General features: G+C 34.7%; 2 protein-coding genes, 1 long non-coding RNA gene and 1 other non-coding gene across 4 annotated transcripts; all 4 read right to left on the bottom strand.

The window, feature by feature from the left end:
- Positions 1-242: 242 nt before the first annotated feature.
- Positions 243-4401, bottom strand: LOC128672430 (uncharacterized). The gene is made up of 2 exons (XM_053749574.2): positions 4174-4401; positions 243-2659 (listed from the first exon to the last, which is right to left on the bottom strand). The coding sequence occupies exon 2, from the start codon at positions 2610-2612 to the stop codon at positions 1650-1652; it is 963 nt and encodes a 320-aa protein (XP_053605549.1). The 5' UTR covers positions 2613-2659; positions 4174-4401; the 3' UTR covers positions 243-1649.
- A 1098-nt stretch (positions 4402-5499) lies between these two features.
- LOC135309779 (uncharacterized) lies at positions 5500-14097 on the bottom strand. The gene is made up of 2 exons (XR_010369984.1): positions 6950-14097; positions 5500-6648 (listed from the first exon to the last, which is right to left on the bottom strand). It is a non-coding gene; the product is annotated as an uncharacterized LOC135309779 (long non-coding RNA).
- Positions 14098-21450: 7353 nt separating this feature from the next.
- LOC128672402 (uncharacterized) lies at positions 21451-22993 on the bottom strand. The gene is made up of 2 exons (XM_053749530.1): positions 22874-22993; positions 21451-21921 (listed from the first exon to the last, which is right to left on the bottom strand). The coding sequence occupies exons 1-2, from the start codon at positions 22940-22942 to the stop codon at positions 21478-21480; spliced, it is 513 nt and encodes a 170-aa protein (XP_053605505.1). The 5' UTR covers positions 22943-22993; the 3' UTR covers positions 21451-21477.
- A 1950-nt stretch (positions 22994-24943) lies between these two features.
- Positions 24944-25014, bottom strand: TRNAG-GCC (transfer RNA glycine (anticodon GCC)). Its single transcript has one exon. It is a non-coding gene; the product is annotated as a tRNA-Gly (tRNA).
- Positions 25015-25516: the final 502 nt, after the last annotated feature.

Raw genomic sequence — 25516 nt, forward strand, 5'->3', positions numbered from 1 at the left:
GAACTAGCCTTAGAACATTTGTACCTAATTCCATTTTTGTTTGCGTAGTACCTACTATATGTGTATCCGTTGTACATAACGAGACGTTTGCCATCAGGAGTTTTCACGAAAGTAGCTGTAAAAATATCAATGGATAATTTTCATAAAAGTATAAACCTACGTCACAAACAGAACATATATTGTACATACATGAAATTCGACATTTTACACCGAAATTCTGTGATTCGTAAATAAAACCACCCTTCATTGTCCACATCATATCAATTAATCCATTTATCTCACTTTTTTTTAATAGAGTACAATAACATATCACAATTTGATATATAACCCGTTTTCATCTATAAAATACTTTCTGGGTTCGTGATTATGTATCTCCACGCACTTGGTTATGGCTCCTGAGTCTTTGATAACAATGTAAGAATTGCAACCCCGCTTCGAACACTGCCATCTTTGTGATTCCCTTAACTTATGATGACGGACGAACGTATAATTATTCAGCAACAGGTGCGTTTTATTATCATGTGTCATAATATATGTTACTGAAAAATACAGACATAAAAAGACCATTTGTAATATAGTAGATCTTAAAGTATAAATAATATATGAATGGTTAAAAGTAAACAAATTACTTTATCGTTGTCGTCATATGTTAGGAGACCTAGAAGATCTCCTTGAATGATCAAACTTGAACGATTTTCAAAGTATATAGTAGGTGGTCCTAGAGTGAACTCAGTTTCAGAGAGCCCAGCTTTGGTCTCGACACCCCTGACTTGCAAAATTAAAAGATACATATTGCATTCGCACTCAAAAGTCCTAACAATTTCACAGCTATAAATCGATATGGTACGGTTATTACATGCGAGTTGTATTGTGACTCGAGCGACTGTCATCTCACAGAATGCTCAATGTGTGAAATAAAATAGGATTTAAATGCTTGAAAATTTATAATCTCAATAAAGTACAAATGCTGCTTAATGATTAAAATATAATAAATTATCTGGTTACACACGTAACAAAAATATAGGTAAAACTTTTCATGTACTTTTGAATAAAAAAAAATAATACCTAGGTCTGTTGAATAATCAATAAATAAGTATTATAATTTGACAGCTTCATTTGTTGCCGAATCCTAAATGTTTCCCCTTATTTAGATTTGCATAAGAGGTGGGGGAATGTCCTAAAAGCGTGGTAATTTTTCTGTTTTGCGGTTATATCTTGTAAGGGAAACACAATATAGACATAGAAATCAAAGAATTTTTGGAGGCAAGCTGTCACTTGTGACAATAATTCCTTTTATTGCAATTAATGCAGCTTCATCTAACTTTAATTATACTGGCCATGCATTTTTTTATACCTGTATATATTAAAACCAAATATTTAACAAGTGGCTCTGTAAAGGCTAATAAAATAATAACAATAAAAAATAACAACCATAAAATTTAAAATGACATCACAATGGTTTCCTTTTAGGATTTTTGAAAAGTATACATATACGTATATTGAATTTTCTAGATTTACATGCAGTAAGTTGCACGACTTGTCATGTCACCCCATACTCCCTTCTTAAAACACCCTACAGTTACATTTTTCATTCTCAATATTATACTGCATAATTAAAATGTTTCATTATCTTGACATTAGACTTAATTTTAATGATGTTCATCCAAAGAAGTAACATTCCTAGAACAATCATCTTTGATTGGTGGGAATCCCTTAAAGCCAAGAAACTCACTATTCGTTTCTTCTTTCATGTCAACGCTTGTATCAACGTCTGTAAAATCACGAGCTTGAAATTTATTCTCTTTGACAACATTATTTCGCTTCTTTGGCGGACGACCTCGCTTTCGAGCCATCAGCGGTGTTAATTTCACGAAAGGCCCAGAAGTGCTATAAATTTTATGGATATGTGCATCAGCTGTCACGGCGCCTTTGGCTGGCCGACCACGTTTAATATTATTTATTTTGAGTCCAGACTCTTGCCGAAAACGCTTGACTATGCGACGAATCTCAGATTTTTTGGAATCAAGTGAAGAGCTACCATTTTGAATTCTAAATGGTCGGTTGCGCTTCGAAACCTTTTTTGAATTATCAGCATATATTTGAAGCATCGGTTTTGAAGAATTGACTTGAGTTGTATTTTGTGACTCGGTTATCATAGCACATTTGGTGCTTTTGTTTAGCTTCTTTGGTGGGCGAACGCACGATCCAATGTCGTTTATCCTAAGGGGAGATTCCTGGAGAAAATGCTCATCAGTGCTGCGGACATCTAGTATCTTTGGCACAATCATATCAATCGCAACTCTCCGTTTTTTAGGAGGTCGACCTCTTTTCGCAGTCACATAATTTTCTTTCACACCTTTATATAAAATTTGAGGCTCATGTTCTACGGTGAAATTTCTTCTCACGGGTTTACCGCGCTGAATATAAACGTAATAAGGGCCATTGTTATCTGTATAATATTTTTTTGGGGGATGTGAATGCATTTCCTCAGCTGTTATTATTTCAGTGCCTATTAAGTAGACTTGAGCGGCACAAGGACCTACAGCGCTGCACTGATATCTTGTGCCATGTTTAGTGTTGTATTTCTTGGAATACGTGAAATTATTAAGCATCAATAAACGGTTTCCTTTTTCTGTGACTATGAAGAAGGCGGGACCAGCTGTAATATAAAACACGCCAATTACGTCGACCTATTAATATTACAGAAGTACAAACCTAAAACTTCCGATGAAGGGAATACGATATATGACAGTCGATTAATTCAAATAGATATTAACTTAATCCGTTAACATGTTGTGTAAGAACTTATAAGCAATGATTATAATCCACATACAGAGGTAAAAGTTATCAGAAACTGTATTTGTTCAGGTTGGCAAAAAGAAAACCAAAAAGACCATTGCCATCAACGATTTAATTATTATAATATTCGACGGTGGAATCATTATTGCGGATGTAATTTTTTACATCTTTAGTGAAAATATGTCAAAAAATACTATTTGAAAACAACATTAAATTGATGACAATGAAATATAAATAACCAATACATATCTTAGTGCCTTTAAATAAAAAAAAAAAGTTTCCGGTTTACATTCTGTTGTAAATATTAGTATAAAATTCCATTGTAAAAGTCAATAAACAAAACCCTTTCACATGCCTTAAAAAAATCTAAAAAGCAATCTCACTTAATTGTAAATATAAATAACTGTATTATAATAACCTAAAAGTAAATTATATAAAAAGTATCTATTACAAATTGAATACAAACTTAATTTTGTATCTTCCAATGTTCTTCACATTGGGATAATATAATATCACTTTACAAAACGTTTGTAAGAATAGTTGACCTGTCTAACTACATGGTTGGACAGGTCAACTTCACTAAACAGTACAGCCATCTTACGAAAGCCGTTTACTATATACGGAATTATAACACGATTATCGCCACATCATATCTCTAAAGCCGGCTCCACACTGTCGTCGAACAGTTTGCTAAACTTTGGCAGATTCCTTATAAATTGCTGGTTTTTCATTGCAGTAAATAAAAGCTCTCAACTGTCAACTCAGCTCTCGATTCAACAAAACTAAACTCGTTGATTATTAGATCACTGAATTGAATTTAAATACCATCATCGGAACTATGTACAATATTATTATAGAACTTTTTATTTATTCGTTTAAGAATATTGACTTGAGATTTCCGTCTCCTCTCCGTCTATCATCAGCCCTTCCTTTGATCTCCATATACCTACGACCGAACACGTGTCTTCTCCTTTATTTGATATAAACCCATTTTAGGTTTAATATAAACCCATTCTAGGCTTTCCTCTTAACTAGAACTTTACTTAAACGTAAGTTTATCGCTAATTATACATTTTATTGTTAGCAAGCCACATTTTTACCCGTAATATATAATTTGATTGCGAGTCAACATCTGATGACAAGGAATTAGGATTTCTGCCTACACCGGCCCACCTAATAGCCGCTCCTACTCCATTAGCCAATCACATTGTAGCGTTGTAACGTGATGTGGTAAAATGACAACAACGCCGCATTGTGATTAGTTGGCAGCGTAAACACGAACAAGTTCGAAATTGATAACTTTCAGATTTGTTTACAACCATGTACAAATAATTTATAATAAATGCATTTAAATTTACATTCTAACATAGATACCGGCTTGTGTGCGTCTGTATTGCGTTGGCGGATGCGTGTGTACTTCGTTGCATTTGACGACGCGAGCTAGTTCGTCCAAAGTGAGATACGCGTGGCATCTCGTTGACACACTTTTGGTGCACTGGAGTCGAATACCGGACTTCAAGTTGCAGTGTTTTCTGTACGAAAAGCCATTGTACAGGACAAGGGATCGGCCCCCACTGGTTACTATGAAGTTCACTGTTGGAAATCATACTATTTATTAACATTATATGTGCAAGTATGGTTAAAAAATAACACATTTCCATATAAGAAGCGGATTTTAGTGTGATTCAGTAGTGTTCAGATTTTAATGTGAAGTTTTACTTCGATGCTATCGATACATACGATATTTTTTGGATTAGGTCAGTAGACTCATTTGAGTAAGTAATGATTGATAGAGATGACGATCTATTTAATATGCGAAAAAAAAAAGAAGTGCACGAAATATACATTTAATTCAATTGAAACATGGTGTCCTGTCACAGTATGCGAAATTTAGTTAGTTAGTTCCGTGGTATAAACTATACCAGTTTTGGTATACAACATAACGTCTTTCCCGTTGCTGAGACGTCGATAGCTCACTGGCCCGTGTGTATGCGCAGTCTTGTACTTTGTGATTTGGTTATTGGAATTCACTACGATGTACGCTGTACAACCTTGATGCGTTGACCAAATCTCACTTGGACATGTTTTCTGTATGAGTATGAATTGTGGAGGACGATTTGCCGGCCCATTTCGGTCGTTAAGAAAGTCACTGTTCAGAAATAAATATGTGAAATGAACTAGGTATGTACAGAGAAAGATAAGCTATTTTGAATTTTACATGTGAACAGTAACCAAATAATTCAAAAAAAAATCTATTCAATTTCAATACGTCCAATAGAAAATGAAATATATTATAGATATTATGAATAACTTAATTCTATATACACTTCACTCCACAATCTATATGGCAAGGCATGAAATATTTATCATTTTAATGTAGGATCAATTTTAACTTTTATCTCCCACATAGCTTAGTACACAAGCTTATGCCCACACCGTGTGTATAATATGAACATTAATATGACAATTTAATATATTTTCCATTTTTAAGCTGACGGAATCGTACAGGCTCATGGATGTGCGTCTCGTTGCACCTGATGATGTCCAGCACAGCATGGCGTAGAGTGAAGAACGCGTTGCATCCTACAGAATGCTTGATGCATCGAAAGCGAACTCCTAGTTTGTCTTCCCGATGTTTTTGAAAAGAATGGTCTTTGTAGATAGCGATAATCCGGTTCTGGATGGTCGTTATGTAAGTCACTATTTCAAAAAGAAAACCACAATAAATACTAAATCTGACATTCATAAAAGTTAAAGCATACAAGCGTAAGTGTGTTTTGTCACTTTCCAATTTATGACATTTAGCAGTATCCATTAATTTTTTTATGAATAACGGGGTAAGTGTGTATTGTATACAGAAATAATGTAAAAAAATAAATTATTATGTGTCTCCTTTTGAATGATGGGCTTAAAGCTGGGTTTTCACTATACGAGTGTTCGTGGCCCAAGTTCGATCACATGGTAAGAATAGCGCTCGAGATTTAACAGACCAATACCATTAGTACAGTGAAAACCGGGCTTTATACCCCAGGTTATAGAGGCCTGCATGAGTATATAGATAAACGTGTAACCTTTGGAGAAGGCGATATTAACTCAATAGCACTTTTAGTATGAAGCATGGTAATATTCTTCTTCATAGTCGTATTCCTCATGGCTGAGGGACGTGATTATTACGTGGAATGAAACACAACAACTTTCTTGGCATTATCAATGGAGTGGTATGCCATTACCTTCTCCATTTCACACACAAGTTAATAATAATCAACCAGTGCAGGTTTCCTCACGATGTTTTCCTTCACCGGAAGCAACTGGTGGTCGATGAAAACTACTATATATGGGTCAGATTTGTATACAAACTCATGTGGCACGAGTAGGATTCGAACCTTAACCTTGTAATATTAGGTGTAGTAATGAAAATAATCGTGGATAAGCCATCTACGTATATTATTAAAATTAACGCTGACAAGACAGACATAAAAGATGTTATTATTATAATACAGTATGTGAATCCCAATCATGACAATATGAATCTAGGAGAAGCTCCTCTAACTCTTTTCAATAAATCTGGTAATAATGATTCAGAGTATTTCAGAGCGAATTGTCAACGTCATCATCTTTGTCGAAAGTACAATCCACTTTTAGTTTTCCCATACTTTGTTGGTTCATGCAAGTGCTTTTCATTACTCATCAAAATGCGCTGGTCTTGGTCAATAATCAAATATCCCCTGCATCCCCTATAACTGTAGATACATTGGAGTCTCATCCCTGATTTGAGCTTGCAATGTTTTCTGTAGGCGTAGCTGTTGTGGATTACCAGTAATCGGCCCGTGTCGGTCATTACGAAATGCGCTGTGCAAATTAATTTCAATTGAGTACTTCAAAAACGGCGTCAAAAGAACGAAATGCGCGTGCCTACTTTACACTAGGCCACTACGTCTACTGAACAAGCGATAAATTACATAGGGATGGCCGAAACTCTTTAAAACATTCAAGTAAAATGAGAAAAGATTGTGTGTTTCATTAAATACCTAAATATTATATACAAAGTTAAAAACAAGTTAAATTTCAGAGAACAATCTATTGTAAGTGATGCAAGTTTTCACTGGGACTAATGTGTGGGATAAAAGCACAGGATAAAAGTGATACTTACGTCCCCGCGTGATTGGCTGGCTGCCTGGCTGCAAAACGATGTCGAAAATCGCACTATCAGATCGTTCTTGATTTAAAGCAAGACTTAGCTCAAGCTGCTTCTTGCTTAATATATATCAGTCGGACTCTTCAAATAATGTTATTGTACTGATGTGCCGTTCTCGAAATTTTCGCATTCTCGGAAATTTCAACAACGACACATCGGTACACAGTCAGGAAACATTCTAATAACCAACAATTTTATTCAGATCATTGCCGTGACATTACCGATGAGAATTTCTCTTGAAAATCTGCGGGAATTCTCAAGGGAATTTCCCAGCGACACATCGCTAGTTCTAATTATAATATTCATACTTCCGTCATTATATATCTTATAAAATCTACACAGATAATTTCATTATCTACATCCGATGATAAATACCGTTCTTCACCGAATACTCCAGCGGTGCATGACGGTGTTCTTCCTTCTTCTTTATAATGACGCCATTATCGTCCACGATGACGTAAGAGCGGCATTTCTTCTCCTGGCAGCACCTGTACCGCGTCCCGGTAAGCAGGCGCAGGTGGTAACGGAACGTGTACGAATTTAGCTTTAACAATAGCCTGTTGTTGATTGTCTGTATAAATTCCACTGAAATATTGAAAAAAACGTGAATGACGAAAAAGGTACTAAACGTAGTAGATACCAAAAAGCTAAGTCGTTCGTAGAAAAACTTCGTTAAGCTATTGTTGGCACCTACAGCTGAAAAATCAGTAATAATGGTATAAAAATGCATTAGTATGAAATATATTGAACACCTAAATCAAATAAAAGTAAAATATTTATTTACAAAGCATAACATACAATATGTATTTCACACTGCCTTTCGATCAATGTACTTGGCCATTAACTTGGGACCTTGGGAGTCGATAAAGTAACATCTGCGCTCTGGCACGGTGTGCAAAACAGGCAACGAAAATATCACAAGTATCAGCAACGGAACTGCTAGCGGTACTGTAGTAACGGGACGCACGATAGAAGGTGAAACTGGAAAGGTTTTCACATAACGAGGTCCAAAGTTAAGATGGCCGTATAGTGTTGGTAAAACTTGGCTTCAACTTCCTAGATCAACACTCTTAACAGTTTAATATGTCTACATGATTTCTTTCTATAAACTCCATGATTTTTTAATTAAAAACATAACCAGAAATCAACGCTCCAGAGATTCTAGAGCCGATGATAAATTCCATTCTTCACGTAATACTCTAGCGGAGGATGGTCGTGTTGTTCCTTCTTCTTCACAATGACGCCTTGGTCATCCACGACGACGTACGAGCTGCATTGTCTCTCCTGACAGCATCTGTACCGTTTCCCAGTGACCAGACGGAGGTGGTACCGGAACGTGTACGAATTGAGCATCAATAAAAACTTGTTGTTTCGCGTCTGCACGAATTGCGCTGTAATATTGAATAAACGTGAGTACAAGATTTTTTTAAACCAACAATGCATTTATAACTAAAACCATTCTCGCTCTTGCTACAGTCGAGAACACATCAGCCCAACCATGCAAATTCGACGCTGTTGCCGTAAGAATGTACTGCAGTACGTCGTAATGTCATGCTGTTGACTATATTCCGGTCATATCATTTATTATAATTGTATACATCAATGATTTATTTCAATTAGTTTAATATACATAGCACTTACGGATAAATAATACATTTTATTATTTCCTTTCAAGCACAAATATTGTTTTTTGTTCGACTATACAGTCGTGTTATCATTATCATCATATAGATAATAAATAATGTTTGAAGTAGGTTTTTATATTTTTCATATACATAAAAGTAAAAAAAAAACAGTATTCCCAAAAGTTCATTATATTCTGGAAGGAATATATTTCAACATAAGACCTAATATCAATTTTTATAAAAAGCTACTTACTAACAAATATAACTTTTTTTTAAACTACGTACATTTTACTGAATAAATTACGTTTTTTGTTTGGCACTTTTCAATAAGTACTTTTTAAGTGATAAAGACAAAATTCTTCGACACATATTGACTAGTACAGTAAAAGGGAAACTAATTATAAATTAACCTAATTTTATGGGTTCTTTGTATCTCATATGAAGTATTTTATTACTAGTTCAGTTCAACTCATCTATAGAAAAATACGTTATTTGTTTTATATGGCAAAATTTGTCACTGTTTAAATTTGCATTTTGTCATATTTACGAAAAAACAATATAAATTTACAATACTGTAAGTATAACATACGTATACAACATATTATCATGCCTGGTTCATAGGGCCAGCGAACAGTCACTGTATTAAAATATAAAAAAAGCTTAGTTACTTTAAATAATAAGTATTCAACACATCTTGTAGGTATAAAAATTAAGAAAATCACTAAGTTAAAAAAAAACAACCAAATTCATAATAGGTTGCTACTACTACCATATAAAAAATACTTACTATCATAAAAAATACGGAGACGTCAGAATTTGGATTTTATTAATTTACATCTCCACTTTGTTACTACTACTTCCATCTATTGTCAAATCTTGGCAACTAATCTCATGAGATACAATATGCTGCCACTAGGTGGCGTTTACGCAGATTATATTTTAAGCTTTGTTTCCCAAATACAATCGAAAAGTCCATTCTAACTCACAGCACAGTTTTAAATTTATATAGGTACATCTAATTTAAAAAATCTCATAGTCTTTATTTTTATTGATTTAGTTTTCCAAATCGCTACTAACCAAAGTAAAAAAATTTGCTCTGACTCTAGTCAGAGCAAATTTTATTACTTGGGTTACTAGAAATCCAATATCTACGGATTAAAACGATGCGATTTGGCGTAGGTACATTGCGTAGTTTATTCGTGATTTTTTTAAAACCGCATGGTAAAACCAGCAATACACGTTGAAATCGCTACGTTCGTCAAACTTAGCTGATGGAGTATTTCTAGCTGCTTCCACGTATGGATACCCGGTTTTCTATAAAAGGAATGTAAAGATTCTTATCAGGCGAGTCCATTCGTGAATCAAGCAAAATGGAAAACTATTTATGTTTTCAACTATTTTATTTACGAACAGGTAAAAAAATAAAGAAGATAGGTATTTTTGCTTTTTGAAACCCTAAAAAAAGTAACAATTGGTCTACGACAATTTTAATGATTAAAAAAATAAATTAATTATTAAAATTGTACTTAGTGTAGTTATCATCATGGTTGTGAAAGCCTTTGTGCTTGATGTATCTGCCTTCGACGGTGGTCTGCACGCAGCTGTTGCAGCCCAAGCGCTTCCGGTCCCTGCAGGTCCAGTTAATAGTGTTCTGGTACCTGTTGTTGATCCAGTACTTGTTGTCTTTGAATATGAGCACCATACTACCAGTTCGGTGCGAAGGAAGATAGTATATTCCTGAAAGTATCATGTTATTCAAAACCTATAACCTTGGTTGTTATTTGACGCAATCTGAAATTTATAACTCCATTTTAATCATTTTGCTGACTGTTGCATAAAGTTATTAACTTCAGAGTTATTAAGCCAATACAAATCATACTATTAGCATCAAGAAACAAAAGTACAGGGGAACAAATAAAACATGAAAATGTTATTAGAATATTGTACTCTAAAATACTTCACAAAATTCATACGTCTACTAACTAGCAGGTCCCTACAGTAGAAACATGCGAGAAGACACATCGTATATTAAAAAAAATAAGTACATCACATGATTTAAGAACATAAAAATAAAACCTATGTGTATATAAATATGATTACTGTAATAACAATTTGTTAAAAAGATCTTTCTCGCGTATATATCTTCCGTCGTGACACTTTCTTAGTTTCGGTGGATTGTGAATGTGGCGCCCTCTGAAAATGGAAATGTAATCGCGGCCGTCGTAGCCCCTGTAAGTGATGACATCAGCGCGGCACCCATGGACGTCCCTGGACGAGCAGTACCACTGTTTCTTCCCCCGAGCCTGGTGGTTCTTCATGTAAAATGTGAATCCGTTCAGTATGAGTAAGCCCGCACCAGTCCGCCCCGGTATGAACTGAGCTGGAACTGTGAGTAAAACCAAAAATTATACCATATTACCATGGGGGAATAAATGAAAAGCGAACCACCACCCTAAAATACTTTATTTAAAAAAACGATGCTTCATGTTCCCTTACTATTTTTTAAATTTAAATTTTATAGTAAGAAAACATGTTATAAAATAAATTAAATTTTAAATTAGGTAGGAATAAGGAAAGGGTACTAGGTAAATAATCACACCAACCATCCCTCACATCTTTATTTGATTTTGTTTTTTCCTTTTTTTTTATTTTATTTTTATTAATAAAAAACATTACATTTCACACATAGAAAAAAGCTATTATATATTTTTTTTCGAAAACTCGATCTTCTATGTAAATATTTTGGAAGTTCAATTATGGCACCATGGTTTAAATATTGCAGAGACTTAATAACTGAAGGACTCCAAATGCAAAAGCACAGATATCTTATTAAACTAGACATTTCATGTATTATAGTAATTAAAAAACTATTAACAATGTGACTATTCAAATAGACCATTTACCTACTTATTGTAAACCACATCACACTAGAAATAAAAATCCTACATCTATTAAATTGACTAGAAATAAAAAAATATATAAATAGGTATTTAGAATAGATGTAGGATTTTTATTTCTTATGTACCTACATAATATTAAAAATTTCAAAGTTTGGAGATGTTTGAAGATTGAACAAACGTTCAATCATCCAAAATCTACAAGATTTTGATCAAAACTTTCACCTTTTAACTATATTAACACCTGTTTTAGGGAATCGAACCCATGGTAACATAATTCTGGGAATCAACCCAGTTTAACCATACATCTCATCTCAGTGAGTTCCCGGTCATTTAAGATAACCACCTGTGTTAGGGAATCGAACCCATTGTAACACAATTCTGGGAATCTAACCAAGGTTATGGGAATTGAACCCATTATAATTGCATTTCTCATTGGAGCGATTTCCCACTTTCTTCCTCAACCATATAGCATCAGAGCCCAGGGCTCGCTTTCCATGATCATATGCAGAACATGAATATGACCAAGATCACTGTGTTCGTGACAAATATAAATCCTACCTTAAATAGGCATACTTCTACTTATCGAAAGACTTCATCAACTGTTCACACACACTCTGGTAAACAATAAATGTTTACCTTGGCAATAAATTTTTTAAACACTTGGTCAAACTTTTGACAGGAGTCGAACCTGTCATAGTTTGCCAAAATTAGCATATTTTTATCCACAACAAACCATTAATTGGCAGAAAATGTCAATCTCCTTAAACTTGGTCATTAAACATTTTTATGTCCACACTGTTGGGGCATTGGCTTTCCTAAATTAATATTGAGCATTACATACTTATACACTCCTTTACATAATTATGTGGACCACAATATACCATTCTTACCAAAACACACTTATATTCCAGACATTCCATTCCATTCTTACCCAGATAGGATTGAATGGGTTTCCATTCAATTAATTTATTTTTATAAAAAAATGTTTATTTTTTTAATTACATTAATTAAATGGAAATTGAACCCATCTTTTAAAATAATAAATATTGGGAATCAAACCCAAATGTAACATATGGTAAAAAACATTGACTGTATTATATTGGGATTCGAACCCAAATTTAACACAGCTGATAAGCCAGTAATCAAAACCAAATTAAAAATTTGTGTAATACATTGGGAATCGAACCCAAAAAAAATGTAGGGTAACTGATACAATAACACTCTATTATATTGGGATTTGAACCCAATGACAACTAGATGTCTGCTAGTTGTATTTAAATATCTGCTTATTCCTGTGCCAAGTTCATAGCTTTCTGCAAAAATGGGCATAGGAACAAACTCATCAGCATAAAGAGAAGATTTTTTTCACACAGCCTTTCAGATTCATAGTCTCCGGCAACCTATGTACAATGGCGACCTTGTTCTACGACAAGTCGCTTATTAAAGTAATTGGGATTCGAAACCAATTTTTAAACTAAGTCTTCCTTCATTTCAATGGGCCAAGATAAAATCCTTTTTGTTGGGGATTGAACGCAATACTAAATCATCACTCTACAATTATCATTTTTAAGTCGCATTTCTCTGTTTCAAGATTATGACTGTCAATTCACTTTTCAAATAACTCAAAAAGAAATGCTACATGTCATGTGTGGCATTGTTGTTTATTTGATGCATTATTTATTGAATTGATGAAAAATTTACTTACTATTGTAAACCACCATATATATATATATTTGCATAACTTGTAGAATGTATGTACTGTTATGCAAAGTCTAACATAACCCATATAAATCTCGATTTTGGAGATAATAATGTACAAAAATACAGATTAGGCTTGCACACAAACAAGATTGTTGTGTCATTCATGGTTTTATGAATAGACAACATTAGTTTTTTTATAAATCTCTGGTAATTAAAGGATATATGAATGAATTCATTTCTTACTTTAAAAGCAAAGACTGCATATACATGAAATTGTCTAATTTTGCATGCATTGTATAAGATGTCTGCTTGTTGTGGGTCACTAAGTAAGTATATCTTCAATACAAACAAATGCATTTGCAACTAAAATAATTCTGGAATTTTTCTTAACGACATTGGAAATCCTTCGGTAAAGAACTTACTCGCTATTACTCACCAAACCGGAGACTTAATCAGGGGTAGCTACCCCAAAATAGCGCGAACAAAAACTAACCTCAACACTTTCACAACATAGAGATTATTTCACTTTTACAACAAAACTATAGTACTTCAAAGCATATATAATAAATAACACAAGAACAACACTTCAAAAATATACTAAAAACGTGAAATAACCCAAAATAATAGGAAAAACACAAGAAAACTATTTGACACAAGAAGTTATTTGGACACACAAATTATACTTTTGTTTAACATATTACGACTATTCGCGACCCGAAGTCGTAACATTTAACGCGCGTATAACTCAATTTCAACGCATTATGTTTGATACAATAAATTAAATCTCAAACAAAAACAACATTATTTTATTTGCATCGAAAGAGTTATTTTGACATTTAGAAAGTACGTAAAACATAAAATGAAGCAGCAGCAAAGTAGCGCTTGTTTGACAAGTGATATAGTTGTCTCTTTTTATCTCTAAGAAACATGACAAAGACAGCTTCGCGTTCAAATCATAGACAAATTATGATTTTTGTACAATAAAATAGATTACGTTGTTCCAAAATCGGTTTGAGTAATAAGCGATTGTACGAATTATAAAGGGTTGTAGGTTCACAAAGCAAATGTTTATATTCAAAAAATAGATCATTACTAATTTCTAGTTTTGGTCCTTGGATAACAAAGCTACATATCTTTCTGTTTTGCGTACGACGGAACGTAAAATGTATGGTGTAGTATTGGGTGCCGTAGACGACTATGAAACTCTGTAGGTATGCAATCTACTAATATTTTCAATTTAATTTTTCGGTGGCTTTCCGCTATCGCACTTGACAATATCCTTGTACATATTTAGAATTAAAATCCAATGGCAGCGGCAGAAATTCACATTGATTGAAAGAGTGTTTATTTACTACTCATACCAACCTCATTTTTATTTACGAAATGTACTGGCACTTTGCTGCCGAAGAATAGGAATTCGCTAGGAATTTTGGCATAAAAAGTACTAACCCTAAGTGTTACTCCAGACAAAGATACATGTATCCTCATAAACATTCGCATTTTATTACTAGCTGCGCTTCTAAGCAAGAAGATAAAAAGTTAAAAGTGTGGAGCCGGCATAAAAATATGTTGATTCAAACTTCATTCATTTATGTATTCATTGCCATCTAGTGTGTACAATGAAAACTACTCATTCACTCAGAGAGTTGACATTGCCGGCTATGAACTATCGGCAACTAGTTTGCCAAACTTGGGCGGATCTTTGACATCATGCCAGCTCCATACTGTCGTCGAACTACCATACATGCCGATGCGAATTAGATACTTAGTTAGTATGGCGGCATATGTCTAAGTTCGGCGACGGTGTGGAGTTGGCACCATAATTTTGTCGGCATCTGTCCGATAATGTGTGTTGATGTTTTCAAATGACACTAGATGGCGTTAGTTATTTTTTAACGATTGTCGACACCCATGATGGCCGAATTCAGACGTGCGTTCGGGCGCGAATACCTATGTTTTATTATAGGAAGAGAAAATCAAAGTAAATTCGCCCCGATGACCCATGCATAAAGTTCCATGCGGTTGACATTTTATTATTATTATTATATATAGGTAAATATTATTATATTATATATAGGTACTACATTGAACTGGGGATGATCTAAAAATTTCCGATACTGTATTGGTGTTCTCCATAACCATCCGTAGATAGTTAACCCAACTACCAACTTAGGGCCTTCTATAAATGATTGACAGATAGAAACTTGCAGTTGCAGCCTATCGTTGATAGCAATCTATTGCATACTAGACGTTGCCCGCGCTTCGCTCCGCTAGCAATCTTGGATATTGTAAACCAAGCTTTATAATAATGGTGAATGAATTTTTCAAATCAGTTCGGTAGTTTCGGAGATTACCCGCCTCAAACATACTAACGCACAAACGCTTACCTTTTTATAATATTAGTAGGCATAGACTAGGAATAGTTTATTAGGAAAGTAGGTACTTAGGTGATATTCCACGGCACGAGTAAGGGCCATTGCTCAGTTGTACAAATTTTCGCATTTATAATATTAGTAGGTTAGACGGTTTTTTATATTGGTTTGATGGTACTTTACCACAGAAGTACCTATACTCGATATACCGATATACTCTGTGTAGTTCATCCAGTTGCCTACCAGGTACCTACCTATTTATTTCACACAAATGAAACGGAAACATATAAATACTTCTTTGAGGAAGCCAGGTAGCCATTAAGCGGGCCGACCGAATACGACCCTCGGGGTGTATCTATTATCTAACGTGTTTTTGGCGATAATCTTTCAGGGTTGTTTATTGTACGCATTGTGAACGATTTTTGCTCCCTTTGCACATTAAAGTTTCTTGGAATCTTCTGGCAAGAACGTTATAGGTATGTTGTAGGCATCGAGAAAGAATGTAAATCGCATTTCGATGTAGCTAGGTAAATAGGATAATATCCTGATTATTCGTGAGGATACTTTTTTTCTATATAATCTGGTTTGTCTATGGTTCGCTATTAACCGAAGTGTATCTGGCTGGCGAGAAAATAACAATAAATCAGATTGAACTATTAATCAGGCGTACACATTCGCTGTTTCTATATACCGTTCTAGTAGGCTAGATTCATCTTATTGTGATCTGAAATTTTCAGACAAACAATTCAAACAATGTCTAAAACCTTGCGTATTTATTATTCAGACAAACCACTAACTTGATCCTAAAGGAATGCCTTCAAGGTTATGAAGCTAAGGGGATGTTAGAGTAAGAGGACATGTGGTCCTGAAAGTTTAATCGAAAAGGGTAAATATCTAATCGTAGTAAAGTGAGAATAGGGTTAAGGATTCAAGACTTGTAGATAACCCTCGTAACTATAAGATCACGATCTACGCTTACCTTTTCCTGGACATGTCTTGGGCAAAGAACTAATTCAGCTTTAGGTCCGATCCGTGTCAAAATTACCCAGAACCGTAGAGAGAAAGAAAGACTGACAAATGTTTTTCTTAATTCTAACAAGCCTAACATGTGTCATTACATATTCTGTAGTTTGTAGTTTTAGTGGGTTTTTTCTTCCCACAGATTAGACTTCAGATTATTCATAAGAAAGTTCAGTAAAAATTAAAATGCGAAACCCATAAAATAAATGCTTTAATCTTCGATTGCTGAAAATGTAATACGAAACGAAAACGACAAGGGATTTAGTCTGCCAAAGCTTTTAAGGCAAATGTAATGGAACGGAAACATTCCTCTATATTTATGTAACAAAAACAATTTTGATTGGTATTTTTTTATTGGAATTCAATCAAATACCTAGCTCTCTATCTAGCCTCTAGCTGTTCATTTTACTTTGAATGGGGATTACCAAATCAATTGAAGTTGGCCGGTAAAGTTTTACGACAACAAAGCAATATGCCGAAATAAAGACTTTTGCTAAATCTAGTCTTGTTACATTTTGGGTGTCTGGTGTATTCAATTCGAGATGGACTGTTTGTTTTCAGTTACTTCTCCCGACGACAGTGTGAGGGGAGTTATAAGTTTAACGTGTCTGTGTATCTGTATGTCTGTCGAATTTGATTTATTCGAGAGTGTTCTTAGCTATGTTTGGAAAATGTGTGCAGATGAGAATATAGGTACCTATTCCAATAACTTCAGAGTCGGTCTGGGTTTCTTAAATTTTTAGTTTAGTTTTTATTTTTAATTATACTATTCATTATTTGTGTCTTATTTTTTTATTTCATAAATTTGTACCTTTTTAATTATAAGTTCTAATTTCAAATAGAGACTGGCTGGTTAGTTTACAAAAAAAAAGTAAAAGCATTTGAGTTCCTTTGTAATATCGTATAATGGAAAAGACAAAGACTACCCTATATCAATAAATTGAAATTACGGCATAAACTACAAACTCTTGAGCAAAGGTACTTAATTGCTCTATCGGATGAGGGTAGATCATTAATCTCAAGGGCCGGGACTAGTGGCTCATTAGACAAGGGTGTTCTTAGTCTTGTGAACTACGGGTTATTTTTTGAAATGATACGTTACGTGATTCCGGCCATAAATATAATAGGTAGGAATTATCTGAACCGGTGGATTGCTTAATTTTCTTTGAACGAAAAGATGCGGCACGCCTGTTAAGGTAACCCGAAAAATGTCTTTGAACGAAAAGATGGTATTTCCTTTTAGTGGTCGGCACGCCTGAGAAAGTAACCTGAAACATGTTTATATGAGAGAGAGAGTTCTTAAAATCAGAATCTGAGGTTAAGCCTTTAGCTAACAAGCCAAAGCTACAAACTACTAGTACCTACTAGTTAGTGTCGTTGAATAAATCGTATTTTTTCTCTACCTATCTCGATATTTTTCGGCCAAGCTTAGGTAGCAAATACTTATTTAAATTGACTTCCGTGTTTTTAGATATCCCATAAACTCATATTTATATATTTATATTTGTCGTCAGGAAATTATTTATATTAATATATAACATAAACTATATGACTTAAAAATAACTTATAAATATCCTATAAATTAAAAATATCTAAAGATTATTTATAATATTTTTAGTTTTTAAGTTTCTTGTTGATATATCAATAAATAAGCAGATGGCATTGTTATATTTTTCCAATTTGATGCTAAACTTACTGCATAGACATTTTTAAGTAATAGTTAAACCTCTGGTTGTTCGTTAATTTCTGGTTAAAAAGCACCCTATGTGCTATTGCAGATTTTTTCTAGCCATGTAGTATATATATCATAAAAATCCCAGTAAGTATAATTTGATTAATTAAATATCGAATATCCTCACATCACTTTCGCATTTATAAAATATATTTTTCATAAATTAAACTTGAATATATATAAAAATATTCAAAATTTGGCGCGTATATTACCAATATTGTTGCTTTTTCATACATTAGGGGTCAGAGGAGACGTGTGACAAGGAAAGCGGTACTTGTCTACTGCACATAAACACTGACTTGGGATTTTGAGTGACGCATCCAGTCAGTTCAACAACCGGTCAAGCCAGTTGCTAAAGGTGCGTTTGCGTAAACCAAACGAACATACATCAGACAGCATTCTTACAGTATAGGTATACTTACTTCCCCTTGTACCCCTCGCTTTCCCGGTTTTATTATGCAGTTTTTTTTCATTATTTAATCTATAACCTAACTTGGAGTCGGGGTACTCAAGTTAGATTTGGTGCTTAAGTCAGATTTTGTGACTCTCTTCTTTTTCTCTATCCTGTGCTATTCTAATCCACGTAGCTACGTCTGCGACTTTGAGGATATCATCTGCTCACACCGTTGCTGACTATCCTGTTGACACTAATTTAAAAATAACTAGTTGTTCGCCACGAACTTAGACCTCGCGAACACAATAAACTTGACAAATTTTGATGACCCACGAATTTAAAAATTCTATTCACATATCCTACATACCTTTTGAATTTCATCAAAAACAGGCCAACGGTTCGAAAGTTATCGCGTTACAAATATACATACATAAAAAAATGTATTTTTGCCTCAAGTAGAATGTTAGACCTCGCTCGCTTCGCTCGCTCGGCCGGAGCGATCATTCGCTCGTTTAGTGTAAATGTACCTTCCAAACTGCGTTCACACAACATTAGCACAGTGGTCTTGTCCCGAATCAGTCGCCATGATGGGTTCAAAAACAGTTTTGTTTCTTCTGTTAACTATGATGGGGTTGCAGACGAGTGTGTCGAGGAGCGTTGATGTGAGAACGGGATTTGCCGTCAGCTGCGATGAAGCCTGCGAATCGGAGGCCAGGGGTCACGAATATTGCTACAAAATCTCCCGTTGGGGATTCAGTTGTACCTGCGAGTGTTTACCAAGACATTAACGGTTTTATTATTTAAGTGAAACAAGTGTGAAATGATTTGATGTTGGCGAATGTGTATTAAAGTGTGTACTTAACATTTTTGAGTTTTATTCATACTTAGTAGTAACAAATTAAAGTAAATACTTAACCTAGATCGGGTATGGATACTATCTGCTATTGATTACGCGACAATGTAATCCAGTGATTCATGGTACAAAAGAATTTGCTTATAAGTAAATTTAATAACCTAAAAAAAAGTTGCAGCGTATGTTGTACGTTGCCTACCTTATAGCAGAATTTTTATTTTAAAAAATGATACAATGTACTTGTATCATTTTTTTAAATAAAAATTTGCCATTTATTTTATGACTGCTAACAACACCACTTCGAAATAAATACGTTTTATAAAGGCATTCGTAACTAAGTATCCCTTTTTCTAAAAACCTAATTGTTTTGTTAAACTAACTACCACCTAGTTTAGTACCAACAATAAAACAATTAGATTACAAGAACAAATAAGTACAATTCCGCGATACTGCTGGCTTAGCGATTTTGATACAATTTGCCATAATAGAGATCTTCCACAAGCTACCTTTTTGACTAACTTTTTGTACATGGACGTTTTTTCTACACCACAGTGTCCTTCAGAATCAGTTATTCCTTGAATAAGGTTACAAGAGGTCTTACTTGTATCGTAATTTCAATTTATCATATTTATTATAGTATACCTTTATTTGCGTCGTAATTAAATATCCCTACGAATTTGATAATTATTCACATGCTACTGTAAGAACAATTAATAACAATGTGACAGTTCTAGCCATTTTAATTAATTCGCGTCAACCCTCATTCCTTCGCAGCTCACAAATATAGTTCTTCAATACGTATTTCACAGTAAATAATGACTTATAGTGTCCATATTTCACAGATAACCTTGTATGAAACTGAGAAAAACAAAACCATTAGATACATGTTGTTATGTCCTACATTAATCGCAGATATCTGTTTGTCTGTGCTAAACGTTATACATTTAGGGTGGTTTGTACAGTTAACTTTGACGTTATCTTTAACGTGCGCAGAAAAACGCCATTTTTTATAAACGTTTGCGGGGCGCCGGTTAAAATAAACGTTAAATTTGATGGTGCAACTCACCCTTACTCATACACAAGTCGTTTGAGTCAGCAGATAATTGAGCATTTGTTTATTGTTAGGCTTTTTCTGGAAACTATAGACAATGTAATTTGTAATTTTATATGTAATTTGTCGCTGATATCAATAAAAGTTACCATATAGCTTTAAACCTACTTTCTGCGTATAAATTATAAAATTAATTTTTATTTTTACTAGTGACCTTATGCATGTTATATATCTACATATAAACCATCCTCTTGAATTGCTCTATCTATTTAAAAAACCGCATCAAATTCCGTTGCGTAGTTTTAAAAATACTGGCATACATTAGGGGCAGACTTTTGTTACTATGTAGTGATGAAATAGGAAGAATATATTTTTAAGTGTGTATGTTACTCAATCACGCAAAATCTGCCAGGAGATACTACTTGAATCGGACACGATCGAAATTTGGACCTCTGGAGTAGTATGAGAACTAAGTATGTTCGAGATAGGTAAAATAAATTTATGTGACATGAGTAAAATTCAAACCTGGGACCTTTGGACCCTGATCCCTCTTACTCCCAAGTACCACAACTCCATTGCCGGCTGTGCTTAGTACCTATATTATCTCGTTATGTCTATGTGATTTGTTTTACTCTCACCTCAAAGTCTTTTTGTATTCTATACCTATGACATATTTTTTTATTGGACGCAAGTTTATCTCGCTGTTCGATTGGGAATTACGAAAAAAATGGTAAAAGTATCTCAAGAAAATATCTCAGAATATTGTGCCTGTGGTTGTAGGACAGGAAAACAAGTTAAAAAGTTACTGAATAAGTCAACATTTATTTAACAAAAACTAACTAGTGTCGGCGTCGCCCGCGGCGGACGAAATTACCAACGTGATCGGCGACGCCGGCTGGTTGCCGCTGTAGCACCCCCCCTCGCAGCCCCCGGAGCACCCCCCACATCCGTAGTTTCCACACCCCCCGCCGCAACCACCACCGAACAGACCCCCACCCCTTCTATTCTTAGAAGCTAAGATAAAGAGGAGTAGGATATCATCAATTCCGTTCTTGTTTCTGTTGTTGCCGTCATCTAAAATTATAATTTGTTGTGGTTGAGGCGGTGGGATGTAGAAGTCGTTGTAGTTCGGGCATGGTGGATAAGGGTTTGGAGTGGAGCAGGGCCTCACGCAGGGTTCAATGACCGCTGGGAGGATGAACTGGCCTGTAGGTGGCCCTATGGAGGATGATGTTACGGTGGTTGATTGGGGGATAAATTGGCCGTTTCCATGGTAGACCTGGGAACAAGAAAATTAAATAAATAAATAAAATAAATATATTAGGACAAATCACACAGATTGAGCTAGCCCCAAAGTAAGTTCGAGACTTGTGTTATGGGATACTAACTCAACGATACTTTATTTTATAACAAATACATATATAGATAAACATCCAAGACCCGGGCCAATCAGAAAAAGATCATTTTCCATCATGACCCGCCCGGGGATCGAACCCAGGACCTCTCGGTTCAGTGGCTAGAACCTTACCACTGCGCCACGGAGGTCATTGGTTAGAAGGTAGACTTCTAGATCTCTAATTTAAAAAAATGTAAAAGCACACATACGAGTAGCTACCACAACGATGACTCCACTTTTTTACGTACTATGCTTTTGGCTTTTGATAAAATTTGGCACACGGGCAGGACATTGGTTTGCATAAATCTTATTCTCCTATATTATTACTTTATTATACATAAAAAAAGTTTAAATTTACATTAAGTTAAAATATTATGTTTTCTCTGATTCTATTTTAAAAGCTATTATTTCAATTGTTTATCGAAAAGTGCGATAGGAACAAATACTTTTTTATTATGAATCAGTTTTTTATCCCGAAATATTAACTAGTTAAGTTTGAGTTTATTTATTTTTTTTATTTATTTTTATTTAAATACACATAACAAATTGTAGTAAAACTATACATAATAGTAAAATTATAAGGTTACGATCTACACTACAATTCAAAAACAGTGTACATACAAAGACCATATAAGAAAAATGCAAACAATTAAGAAATATGTGATAATGATATATAGATAAATATTAACTAAGAAATTTTGGTTTACAAAATCATAGACAAGATAAACATTAACTGAGAATTTTTCAATAGGCTTTTTACCGGGTAAAAAAAAAATGAGTTGATAAGTAATACACGGAGGTTAATGGATATCAATTAAAATAAATGAATGTATACCTGGAAGGTAATTAGGAACGCTGATAAAACGAAATCCCTTATTCTTGCCATTTTAGCGATGAACTGCATAATATCGTTCTTCGCCCACTTTTTATATATTAAAATTGCAAAACTTGTCAGTATGTCAATAGGTGATTGTAATAATTAATAATTACATTGTGACACGCAAATTTTATTGGAAAATATTACTTCATAGAGAGTATTTCGTTGTTATTTGCGATAATGTATGAAAATGTAACACGTTGCATCCACAACAAGGGGTAGATAAGAGAATGTTAATATTTAGCATCACAATTAATTATAAGTAGAATTACGTGCTCATTCCATCGAATTCTCATATTTTTGATATGAATTTGGTACTAATTAGGTACTATCTAAATATGGTATAACGCTTGTTGTGGTCTCAACGTTTCTCCAAATCGAGCAATATTCGTACTTACCAAATAATGTACTTACAGCGTAAATGGAGTAAAACGTAAATGTCTAAACACACTATCGCCAAACTCACACAAATGCGGCCGCGAATGTATGAATATTGCGTCATTTGCATGAGAGCTATAATATTTACCGCAATGAAAAACCAGCAATGTACACCGAATCCGTATACCTAATGTATAGCTGACATAAGATTTTGTCAAGAACCTAAATTGTGTGTTAATTCAATTTATTAATTCTATGACTTCAATCAATGTACCTACATTCCAGTAGAAGTGACGGAGGCCGACGGAGTACGACTGAGCAATGAGGCATTACTCTATTACTCACTTCTCTGCTTGTATTAAAATCGTACATCACAGTTGCGCGTCATTTTGTCGGCCAGAAGACATCAGTTGCGTTTGAGAATTATGATAATGAGTTCGGTCTTGTCATTAGCAAAATTGTATTTCGCCCGAGTGAAGGACAAAACACGGGCGTTCCCTATTCCCTGTATTTTTTTTTTATATTCTCTTGGTACAGTCAACAGCACATCAAGTTACCCTGCTTGAACCTCTATAGCGCGGTGATAGCGGCGAGTTTGCAATGAATTTGTGTAGGTTGATGTGCTGTTGACTGTACTAGATGTTGCTAAAGCGAGGTCGAGATTATATCCCGTCGGGTATTCTCGTAACTGTAACACTCTAATATTCGTTACTTAAGTACTAAGTATTTTTCTTGAGTGTTTTAAAAGCTGGTAATACTTAGATTTACATCTGATGATTATGACTAGCTAACAGTAAGAGCGGTGGTGGTGTAATGCTTAAGACGAAAGGTCCCAGGTTCGTATCCTACTCGTGCCACATGAGTTTGTATACCAGTCTAACTCATGTATAGAAGCTTTCATCGACCGATTGATTCTTATTAACTTGTGTGTGAAATGGAGAAGGGAATGGCAAACCACTCCATTAATAATGCCAAGAAAGTTGTTGTGTGCGTTTCATTCCATGTAATAACCACGAGCCTCAGTCATGACGAATGCGACTATGAAGAAGAACAGTACCTAAGAGCAGTGCCCCACTGCTCTGTTGAGATCCGTCAACGTATTCCAAAACTGTTAAACAATGAGGCGACAGTCTAAACAATTACCATTGCAATTCAAACAGAAATCCTTACATATTATAAAACAAAATCCTCTGTCGTGTCTACCTGTTCCAGATTAATTCTTGCGGTTTTGACCAATATTATACATAATACATAGTGTGAAGGGCACTACGAGTATATATTGGTGAAAACCACACTACAGAGAAATATTCGCGCATACTTTATACTTTAAATACTATATAGTTTAATTAAATACCGTATAGTTTATTATGTTTTAGTATAATTAAATACCGTATAGTTTATTATGTTTTTACCCGAACGAAGCCGGGAGGAGCCGCTAGATTAAAACTAGTGCCTACATGCGATAAGCCCTTCGATTTACATATATCTATCTTGTACGGTCACCGCTATTGCCGCGCCTTAGAGGTTCATTGCAGGGTAACTTGATGTGCTGTTGACTGTACTAAAAAATTAAAATTTAATATAGTAAATATTTTTTTTTTCATAATATAGTAAATAGTTTCTCAAGCAAACTAAATAACGCAAAAAGTTTGCATCGGCCGGGAATCGAACCCGGGCCGCCCGCGTGGCAGGCGAGCATTCTACCACTGAACCACCGATGCTCACGATGAGTAAATAAAAATAGTGTGTCTATTTGTCAGCAGTTGATTAGAAAGGCAATTGAAATTGAGTGATGGACACGTATGTTTTGCTTACGTCACTCTGATTTTTGCGTGTTCACCGTTGCATTTGAAGCCGTAACGCCCAACGCCCAGGGTTCGCGGAAAAAATTAAAGTAAAATTTGAAAGACTTGGCTATGATTTTACACCGGCCGTCTGCCTGACGTTAATTCTTTTTAGGAATGCTATGGTTGCCTATCGGCTATGTGACCCTCAATCGCATCGTACGGCGTCCACAGGACAGATATGGAGTGCATGGTTCTATTCTTAAAGCACTGGTTATTACATCATTATCAATTATTCATAATTTCCTTTGTGGCGTTCTTTTTGAGGTTCCGCATGGGTGAAGTGGTAGGTACTGCAGTCCGTCGTCAGAGTCCACTATTATTATAAATGCTACAGTTTGTGAGGATGTATGTATGTTACTCTTTGGCGCAAAATTTA

The sequence above is a fragment of the Plodia interpunctella genome, chromosome 9, assembly GCF_027563975.2.
Source record: "Plodia interpunctella isolate USDA-ARS_2022_Savannah chromosome 9, ilPloInte3.2, whole genome shotgun sequence".
NCBI classification, from domain to species: Eukaryota; Metazoa; Arthropoda; class Insecta; order Lepidoptera; family Pyralidae; genus Plodia; species Plodia interpunctella.

What these genes read in the sequence shown, in the direction of transcription:
- LOC128672430 (XM_053749574.2), bottom strand. Translation starts at nt 2,612, where the DNA reads ATGCTTAATAATTTCACGTATTCCAAGAAATACAACACTAAACATGGC.
- LOC128672402 (XM_053749530.1), bottom strand. Translation starts at nt 22,942, where the DNA reads ATGCAGTTCATCGCTAAAATGGCAAGAATAAGGGATTTCGTTTTATCA. An exon ending in CGTTCCTAATTACCTTCCAG is followed by an intron (nt 21,922 to 22,873) that starts GTATACATTCAT and finishes TCTTGTTCCCAG; the next exon opens with GTCTACCATGGAAACGGCCA.